General features: G+C 34.3%; 1 protein-coding gene across 1 annotated transcript; it reads left to right on the plus strand.

Moving 5' to 3' along the window:
• Positions 1 to 7,955: 7,955 nt before the first annotated feature.
• On the plus strand, positions 7,956 to 11,189 carry LOC108208207 (probable polygalacturonase At1g80170). The gene is made up of 9 exons (XM_017378710.2): positions 7,956 to 8,312; positions 8,583 to 8,711; positions 8,968 to 9,138; positions 9,221 to 9,241; positions 9,396 to 9,603; positions 9,760 to 9,841; positions 10,004 to 10,112; positions 10,485 to 10,601; positions 10,686 to 11,189. Exons 1-9 carry the CDS (start codon positions 8,067 to 8,069, stop codon positions 10,995 to 10,997), a joined length of 1,395 nt encoding a protein of 464 aa, XP_017234199.1. The 5' UTR covers positions 7,956 to 8,066; the 3' UTR covers positions 10,998 to 11,189.
• Positions 11,190 to 11,226: the final 37 nt, after the last annotated feature.

Here is an 11,226-nt window from a genome sequence, read left to right on the forward strand (position 1 = left end):
CACTTGTAGACAGCCCGGCGACCATGATTCCGCCAACCGGAGAAGAAAATCTGCAGACTCCAGTTGAGGATATACGGAAATGGATTGATAACACACAGGAAGAGTTTCATTTCGAGGACCTCAATTTTCCAACTCCTGAGAAGCCACAAGAATTCAAGACTAATGCCTCTCAATTTCCTCAAGAGGAGATTGGGCATGATACCACTTCAAAATCGCCAAGGGCACAATCTGGAACGCCAGATGCCCCAAAAGTTGATATGCTATCGCCTGAGCTAAAGTCGCCGATTTTAATGCAATCTGAAAATGAAGCGTCAAAAGGTGAAGCAGCCGCAAAAATTGTGCAGGGCCGGGGCATGCCAGCTGACAATGACATCACTATCATTAATCCAACAGTTACTGGAGAAACAACGAGGAACAGAAAGAGGAAAGAAATTGTGGTTGATGTTAATGATAACTATGAAAAAAACGCCCGGGTTAGTATTTAGCTTTCATGTCACACTTTTTTCATCAAGCTAATGCAACTTAGAAAGTCGAGATTCTTCACTCACTCGACGCCCCACTCATTCGATTCTTACCGATTGCGGGGTGCAGCGATTTCTGAAGATTGTTTTTAATTAATTAATTACATGGTTACTACTATTTTTTTTTAATAATTGTTATATCATTTATGGAGGTTATACTGTATTTTTATTTCAGTTTCCAAGGAGAGTTGCCAGCTCAAGCGCATCACAACGGGTTGCACATCACACTCATCCTGGGAAGGTATTATATGTTTATGCTATTATACATCATCACCAGTAAATTATATCAACGGTAAAAATTATCATTGTACTAACTAATTTCTAAGTGAATTGTTATAGAAGAGCAAGTTGAGTATCAATGACCAGTTGATGGCAATACAAGAGCTCATACCGGGCAGCCAAAAGGTCTAATTTATTTCTGACAATACTTATATCGTATTTTCTTCGCGCCATACATACTAAGCAAACATTGTATTTATGTTTTATACAGAAGGATATGGCAACAACGCTTGCTGAGGCAGTGGAGTATCTGATATATATGAAGATACAAGAGCAGATGCTGCAACAGGAAGTCCAGGTTATATACTTAATGTAATATCAGTGAACACTGAACATCAGTGTGTGTATTAGCTAGACATGGCAATTCAATTCATGTCGTGTAACAAATTGTCGGGTCTGGTATCAGTGTACGTATATATTGAATTGATGCTGGTTTGTGAAAGTTAGTATAGATGGATGGAACCATAATACTGTACTAACTTTGCTCTCCTTTATTAATTGCAGCAACTTAGACAGGCTATGGTGATGATGTATCAGAGCATCCAGAATTTCATGCAAAATCCATTAGGAACACCATTAAACATGGGTGGGCATGCACAATTGGGGGGAATGGGATTTAGGCCCACGGTGCAACCATCGATGAATTCGTTTGTGCATCCACAAGCTCCTGGACCTAGCCAGCAGCAGAGAATTGATTGGGATCAGGTATACCTTACAACCTCTGGGCAACTGAATATACTTTCTCTTTTTTGAAACCTTCAATATACACTGTACATGATTCTTTATATATGTATCAGCTGGAGGTTGATTATAAGTTGTTTGTATTTTCGTTATGTCAATGTCAGTTTGCATTCATATATATATCTGTAAATAAAGGAACAAAGTAATTCTGGGCTAAACACACCAACACTACTAATACGAACCCATGAGATGTAACACCATTGTAAATATATATAGCTGGAGGCCAAGCATATGATTATACTTGTGAAAGCCTTAACTTACGGTGAACTGTTTGTGAAACTGCAGATTGGTGACACTCAGAGGATTATATGATGATCGGAATCATAGTCTAAACCAATTGAGGGGGAAGCTTTTCATCACTCTAATACATAATAAGAATTTCAACATATCGATCTATAGAACATCTGGATCTTGTGTAGGCGAAAACATTTGCTTTAGCTGCTGGGGTGTACACTGTGCATGTACATCTTGTTTTTCATACTTAAGAGAATAATCCTTTTTATTTTTATTTGATTCCGGTACTAAGTCTTGTAATAAACTCACGACTTGGTATGAACCAACTTTTCTGCAACTCCATCCGCCTTTTTCCTGCATCATGTCATGTATGTGTTGGCTTATTGGTTTTTGCTGCTATTAGTAATTACTTTTAGAGCTAGTATCTGATGAAAAATTCTATGTTTACATTCTAATTTTAATCGAGGTAAGCTTGGTGCTGAATCATGTGAAGGATGTTTTACTACTAGAAAATCAGAACAAAACACATTTTTAAGTTATGCAACTAGAAGTAACAATATATTTTCAAAACAAAATAGAAGTAACATTTTATTGTGTTTTTGTTATTTTTAAGAGTTTATTAACTTTCTATATGTGAACTTTTTAGTCTCAGATTGAAAGTCTAGCTATGATATAGAATGCATGAGATGTTGTGTATGGAATGAGAAATTTTACTAAAATTCATAAAACATTTAGTACAACTGAATGGTGTAAAATTAATGTGAATATAGTCATTCCAGGTATATATATATAAGTATTAGAGAATAATCATTTGGATTTGTTTATGGTGAATTTAGCGCCAACAAGTTTGGCCAATTTAAGAAGCCACATTTAACAAGAGTTGTTTATTCTCCCCGATATCAGTCCTGGATTTCTTTTTCCTATTAAGGCTCTAACGAAAGAACAGTTAGTCATATTCTAATATGTGAAGGATAGTAGATCATTTGTTATTTTCAGTCCGTTATGTTTTCGGTTACAGATTTTGTTACCAGTGTGGTGTTAGCTCTAATTTGTATTCATTCTGAACTCCAGATTGTGTATTACAAATTTTGTTGAGAGATTATCTTGCATATTTCCTTTGATTACAGTAAAAGGCTCTTCTATGGGATCAATTGTATAGGCTGAACTATCCCATTCTAGAAAGTGATTTTGTGAACTTGAAAATTCGTCGAAGTCCAAAACTAGTATGGGGGGGATCTCTCACTCAAGTGTATCAACAATGACCTTTTCTCAATATTATCTGCAGGAAGCATGCTGATTTCTATGGTGATTCGATGATTCTGCAGTGTACTCATATATTTGATATAAAAATATAAGTTAATTTACAGAAATAGCTGCATAACGAGTATCAAGAAGAAAAACAACTTGGACTTTCTAGGGGTGAATGCCATTGTTTTTACAGGAGGATCATTCATAATCTTAAGATAATAAATAAATTTGATCAGATGACAACACAAAAATAGTTGGATTTGAAATTCATGACATTTCAAATACTAGTATAAAAGTGAGAATTTGAAATAACGTCTCAAATCATTTCATTTGGAAAAATTGAAATCCAAAATTTTGAAATAAAATACATGTTCAGAGGCGCTATCTTAAGTAGGGGTCATTTAGTTCGGCGTTTGTCCATTCCAAACCCATACGTAGTCTTAATTTGCAAAAAAATAAAATCTCTAAGGTATTGGTTTTTGATACCCAAGTGGCCGGGGAGGTAGGTGGGTATGAGATGCATTCATTTTTTATTTTTTTATCTCTATTTAAGTAATGAAATATTAATGTTTTATACAAAATTAAATCGATGCAAAAAAAATAACAATAATAATTTTATTAATATTTTAATTAATATAAATTAATAACTTATTTTTTACAAAAATATACAGTACAAGAAAAGCGGCTATTTTCGACCGCTATTTTCGACCAAAATTTACTAAAGCACCAGGATTTTTCCCGCTCCCGGATTTGGTCGAAAATAATCTCCGGTCGAATATAATTCTGGGCGGGAAATTTGCCGCGCTTTCGGATTTCAAAAAAAGTCAAGGGCGCTGATTTGTCAAAATTATATTTTCGACCATATTCGACCGAAAATATAATTTCGACCATATTTGGTCGAAAATATAATTTCGACCGTTTTTGGTCGAATTTAGCCGCCTAAAAACAGCACAGCTCACCTTCCTTTTCCAGTAGCCGTCCCCAACTTATCTTTCCCCTATTCTCTCTCCCTTTTTCTCTCCCAAGGTTATGAATTGCATATGAAACCCTCAAAAACCATCAAGTAAGTAATTTTTTTAGTCATTTATAATTTATATATACTTGTCTTTGTTGATTTTTGTAATTGTAGGATTTTCTTTTCACACATTTATGATTTTTTCTTGTTTCTATTGTTGTGATATATTTGCACATTTTAATTAGTGTATTTGTGTTGAAATGTATTAAAATAAATTCAATCTATTTATTTATTGTAGATGGCATCCGATCGTAGTTGGATTACTCGTAGTCGATATAATGAGTCAAGATATTTAACGGACGAATATAAGAATGGTGTTGAGGATTTCATTAGATTTGCTTGTGAGAATCTTAGTGGTGGGGTTATTAGGTGTCCGTGTGGAAATTGTAAGAATAAGCATTATAAGACTCCTACTGCCGTTAAACTTGATTTGTATCGGTATGGTATGATGCAATGGTATACTATATGGACTGCACACGGGGAGAAAATGCCGGAAGAAAAAATCGAGACTAGTACTAGAAATGTTGGGGATGGGGATGATGATATGTATCATGACGCCGATGATATGTTAAGAGATATTGGGGAGGCAAATAGGTATTTTGAGAATGTTGATGATGAACCGAATCCAGCGGCAAAAGAATTTTATAAGATGTTGCACAGTGCTTCGGAACCAATTTATCCAAGTAATGTCAACTATACAACCTTTGAGTTCGTGAATGAGTTACTTCATTTCAAGAACAAGCATAATTGTAGTAATAATGGCTTTGATGATTTGCTTAAGCTCATTGGATCAGTCTTGCCTGACAATAATTGCATAATTGATGATTTGCTTAAGCTCATTGGAAGGCGGTCGAAAATAAATAATTTCGACCAAATTTATTTTCGACCAGAATTTGGCGGTCGAAAATAGCCGCTTTTCTTGTAGTGATATATATTGATTCTAGCACTCAATCAAATAATTAATTATATCAAATATGATATCCCAAACTCATACCAACTAAACCCAATTTCTCAATCGAACCCATGCCACTCCTCAAGAGATGGTGGATTGTTATATCAAACATCTTCACTGTTAATTTAAACAAATCTCATTTTTGTTTCTGTCTTCCTCTCATTAAGTTTTCCTTATTGAGTACTCCTTCTGTCCCTATCATTTCTATACACTTTCCTTTTCGGATGTCCCATTCAATTCTATACATTTCAAAATTTTCCCAAAATAGTAAACTTTTATAATATAAAAATTCCACCCACCCACTACTTCCATCTACTTTTTCAAATCTATCAATTAAATATACATGGGTCCCACCACTTTATCTACTTTTCTTTCTCTTTCCTATTACTTTACACTACTTTATACATTTTTCTTAATCTCCGCATTTTCTTTCTCTTTCCTATTACTTTACACTACTTTATACATTTTTCTTAATCTCCGCATCCATTCCAAACGTATACATCCCAGAGGGACGGAGGGAGTATATAATAACCTCAAAACATTATTGTTTTCATTAATTTTCAGAAATAAATATATATTTTTCATAGAAGAACCACCGGATGTTTGATGTATGCGTGTTATAGTCTTATAGATGAGAGGTAATTGCATATCGCACTCCTGAAGTATCGTTCAAAAATGATAGAGTACATATACTTTAGGAAACTCAACTCGCACCCCTTATCTTTAATGTTCAAGCCCGAGATGCACCCCTGCCGTTAACTTCCGTTAACTCAGTGCACTCCGTTAAGTCACTATGCATATAATTGTAATTCGGACCCCCTAAGTTACGTTCAAAAACGATGTTGTATCCATATTTTGGAAACCCAAATCGCGCCATCTATTTTTACATTTCAAGAACGATATGCACCCCTCCGTTGAATTCCGTTAACTTCCGTTAAATTACTCCCCGTCTCAATTTACATGTCCTTTTTGCTTTTTGAGAAGTCAAATTGACTAATTCTTGACCAACTTTTAAAAAAATATTTATTTATTATTTTAGGAAATAGAAAGTTACATATTAAAATATACTAGATTTTGTTTAAAAAATATATCATCAAAAAGTAAATCTAGTCTATTTTAATAGAGGTAAATAATAGGGGGTCCAATTGCAATTACCTCTATTATTTGCGAAATTCGGACCCTCTATTATTTGCGAAAACAAGTAGACTAGATTTAATTTTTTATGGTATTTTTTTTTAAAATTTTTGCTTGATTAAGTTATCCCCAAGTCAAAATGATTTTACATATTGAATGATTTTAAATTTTTAGTGACATATGTATTAAGTACTTAAAATATACACTATTTTAAATATAAAAAGTAAATATTATGTGATATTTATTATAAATAATACATAAATTTATATATTGATTAAAATATATAAATTTTAATTATTTTGTTTGGAAAAATTGATCGAAAAAAATTTAAAAAAATATCATCAAACATTAAATCTAGTCTATTTTAATATGTAACTTTATATTTTCCAAAATAATAAATACATATTTTCAAATAGTTGGTCAAAAATTAGTCAATTTGACTCTTCAAAAAGCAAAAGGGACATGTAAATTGAGACGGGGGAGTATTTTAACGGAAGTTAACGAAATTCAACAGAGGGTGTGCGTATCATTCTTGAAATGTAAAAATAGGTGGTGCGATTTGGATTTCCAAAAGTATGAGTACAACATCGTTTTGAACGTAACTTAGGGGGTCCGAATTGCAATTATATGTATAGTGACTTAACGGAGTGCACTGAGTTAACTGAAGTTAACGGCAGGGGTGCATCTCGGGCTTGAACACTAAAAATAAGGGGTGTGAGGTACTCTATCGTTTTTGAACGATACTTAAGTGGTGCAATATGTAATTATTATGTATCTTTGAATACGCATGGTCGTTGTGGCCTCCGAGAACAACTTCTTAGCTTAAATCAACAAATGGGCGTGGTGAACTTGGAAGCATGGGTGTGCCACCTAGCGTATCCCAGTGGGGATTCACAAATCACACGTCCTGCGGAAGGGGTAGTTTCAATAAATTTGCTATCATGTTCTGCTCTTCTTTGCGAATATATAAACTGTATGTCAGTATGTGTATGTACAAGCTTCGTTGCTGTGATTTGGATGGGTTGGTTCGTTTTGTTTGGATATGACTTCGACTTGGCTGTAAGCCTGTAACCTATGATCAGCTGCATATACATATATATATAATGCTGGTTTTTTGTTGTTTGTTTTCCATATTGAATATGTAAATTAGATGAAAGATTTTCATTATGAAAGAAGCTATTCTTTTCATTATGAAAGAAGCTATTCCAATATTTTCGATAGTATATTTCGATATAATCCACAGACGTGAAAGTGTTATGATTAAAAAAAAAATATAAATATGCATATAATATTTGATAAGTGAATTAATATATATTAATAATTGAACACCCATACTTTAGCATTGTTAGTAATTAAAGATGCCTAAAGCTATCATAATAAATGTCTCAATTCAAGTATGACGCGTTACGAACACATAATTGCGATTGACTCCATTTTATGCTTAAAATGATCTGAAAATGAGGAAGTTATATCCATTTTTCAATACTTTCTTCGCAAAGAAATGTATTATATTCTGCATGTACTTGGAATATCAGGTGTAGTTTATAATCCTGAGTGACTGCCTGAGGAAAGGAACTTTAAATGGCAACTAGTTGTGTCAGTAGCCAGTAGGAATCTCTTGGTGGAATACGCTACAAAAGATTCCAGGGGAACACTTTTTTACCAATTAGTCTCTGTTCTTGGGACCAGTAGATGAAGAGTAAAGCAAACTTACCAAAACTTAGCCAAAAATAAAGAAGAAGTGAACTTACCAAATATTATTCTTATACTTGAAGTCTAGGCATGTGGAAAATATAACATCTTCTGCTGCTTTCAAGCCAAGACATATATCACCCCAAAATCCTCCGGTTTCTGCACTAATCAAAACATATATATTAATTTTTAATGTCTTCGTTTATTTTATGTAAATCTAACTGTCTTCCTGAACTACGAAAACTCATTAATGATGAAGAAAAGTATCTTGTTAGGTTTTTTGTTCTGTCTATTGATAGTGGTATTTGGTAATATTGAGGATAACAACTTCTCTGATAACACTGTTCATGAGTATCTTGATAACTTGGATATTGAAGAAGGAGAGGATGTAGAGCTCTTTGAGCTTCCATCATGGACAAGTGAGCGGGGTAGCAAGATTCTTGTGAATGTTGATGGTCTTGGTGCAGTTGGTGATGGGATTTCTGACGATACTCAGGTGACATTCATGCGTGTGCTATATACATTATGCTTTGCAGTACAGTCTATATCTGTTTTGTTCATATCAAATTTGTAGGGTATCTTGCCTAGAATTAATCAGAACTACCAAGCTTTATCAATCATTGTCTCACAGGGACAGTTGGAACCACTATATTATGCATTCTGATCATTTGTTGGCTCATAAAGTAGAGTGACTTATTTCATTACAAATCTGTTACTAATTACTGCCATTATAAGCTGCTTCTTTTGTTACTTGTCATTGTATTAGGCCTTTGTAGAGGCTTGGAAACAAGCTTGCTCTACGCCGAAATCTGTTCTTTTGGTCCCAAGAGGACGTCGTTACTTGGTCAATGCAACTAAATTCAGAGGGCCTTGCGTTGATAGATTGGTCGTTCAGGTGAATCTTTATTAAAATCATACTTTTTTTTCAGATTCTTTAAATTTGTTGCTGAATTTCAGAATTCATTGAAGGGCTGTAAATATTTAGTAAATCAATTTGATGACAAATTAATATAGTATCTGTCAATTTTTTATATATATAGTTTAAATTGTTCTTGTGCTTCTCCACTGTTATGATTATATGACCATATATAAAAAATACTAACAGATTTTAGTTAATTACCAAGAGAAGCTAAAAATGCAACTGTGTACAGGTTGATGGAACTATTGTAGCACCAAATGACCCCAAAATTTGGGATCTGAATAATCCTCGAATCTGGCTTTATTTCTCAAACCTAAGGGCAGTTCATTTCCAAGGGAGAGGAGTCATAGATGGTTCAGGAAGCAAATGGTGGGCAGCATCATGCAAAAAGAACAAGTCAAATGTAAGTGATTCTGTGATTTCGAATTTCTCCTGCTATAGATAAACGTGCTCAGGCCTTATCTTATGATTCCTTTTTCTTGCAGCCTTGCATTGGAGCTCCCACTGTAAGAATCTCAATACTTCGTGGAAACATGATATATAAAACAAGTTATCCAAACAAGGAAGTCTACGTCTAGTCGAAACATATCAACCAATGATTAATTTATTGTTTGGTAAGCTATTGAGTGAACTATTAAAATAAAGAGTTTATATATGCAGGCTTTTACTATTGATTCAAGCTCAGCTGTAAGGGTGCAAGGCCTTACTATTAGAAACAGCCAACAAATGCACTTCACCATTTCTCGTTCTGAATCTGTTCGTGTTTCTGATGTACTTGTATCTTCTCCAGAAGACAGTCCCAACACTGATGGAATCCATATCACTGCATCAACAGATGTGGTTATTCAGAAATCTAAAATTAAAACTGGTCAGTCGTACGTACACTTCCTGTATATTATTTTATTGATAATCGCTATATCCCAAGTTTCTGTTTATGGTTGATCTACTGCACAGATGAGCATTAGTGGTAATATTGTTATATATACAAAATATGCTGATCAGGTTTTTGGTATTTGATATTCAGGAGATGATTGCATCTCAATTGTCAATGGTAGCTCAAATATCAAGATGAAGGAAATCTCTTGTGGACCTGGTCACGGTATAAGGTATAATAAATGTTTACTGGATTGTTAGCTGGGGCGTGTTTTCCTGCTCTAGTATCAGAAATAAATAACACACAAGTAATCGAGCATATCCCCTAGTACACATATGATGAAGTTGCTTGATAATTATCACTTTTTTTTGTCTATGTGTTTCTGGTATGCCAGCATTGGGAGCCTTGGGAAGAACAACTCAACTGGTATAGTTACAAAAGTAGTTTTAGACAAAGCATTTATCAGAGGGACTACTAATGGCCTCAGAATTAAAACTTGGCAGGTAATCATTTGGAAATTGTTTAGATACTCGTCGCGTTAAGCTTCAGTTCTTGCAAGTTAAGTGCATTACTAAGGTGACTCGATCTGTTGCCAGAAGTTACCATCATAGTTTGCCATATTCTTGAATCATATACCTTCGGTTTGTTTATAAGGAAATCTAAGGCATTGACAACTATGAGCCCATGAAGATATGCTTTTAACCTAGTTTCCTAATAACATCAAGTAATAGTACTTTACATTAATATCATATGCCAAAAGCAGAACTTTAATTCTTACATGGAGATGGTAAGAAGATTTCCATGGCCCAAATAGGAGTACTTTATTTACTTCTTCGTTTACAAGTAATACATCAGTATCTTCATCTTTGATGCAGGGGGGATCTGGTTATGTCCGTGGAGTACGCTATCAGAATGTGAGGATGGAAAATGTTTCAAACCCAATTATAATTGATCAGTATTACTGTGATTCTCCAAAGACTTGCCAAAACCAAGTACTCTCCTCTCTCCCTCCCTCTCCTTAAAACTTTAATAACTTATGTATAGTTAATGAAGTTGCCTTCATTTTGATTTCTTAGACATCGGCTGTTAAAATAAGCCTGATTATGTACCGCAACATTAGTGGAACTTCAAAAAGCGCGAAGGCCATGCAGTTTGCATGCAGTGATGAAGTTCCTTGCAGCCACATAGTACTAAACAATATCAACCTGGGAAGGATGAATGGCACAGCGGAGACTTACTGCCATTCCGTCACAGGCTTTGGGTACGGATATATGCAACCTTCCGCTGAATGTCTGACTTCATCTGACAGAGATTTGAGTATCAAACGCCTCGGAGATGATCAGTTTGCAGAGTCAAGTCCAGAGCATCTTACACATACTGAACTCTAACTTCTGTTCTCGATCATCTGAGAATAGTCATAACTCATATGGAATGTAGCTTTTAGTTGAAGGCTGATTGCTATGCCTGTAAATATATATCTTTTAATCACTAACTACAGATCCCAGATTTCCTATTTTTACTTGTATTAATTTTTGTTTTATAGTATTATTATTGTGTGGGATAATTTAGATTGCTATTATGTAATTATGTAAAATAGTAGTAACATATATATATAAA

This window comes from Daucus carota, chromosome 2, assembly GCF_001625215.2.
Source record: "Daucus carota subsp. sativus chromosome 2, DH1 v3.0, whole genome shotgun sequence".
Lineage (NCBI taxonomy): Eukaryota > Viridiplantae > Streptophyta > Magnoliopsida > Apiales > Apiaceae > Daucus > Daucus carota.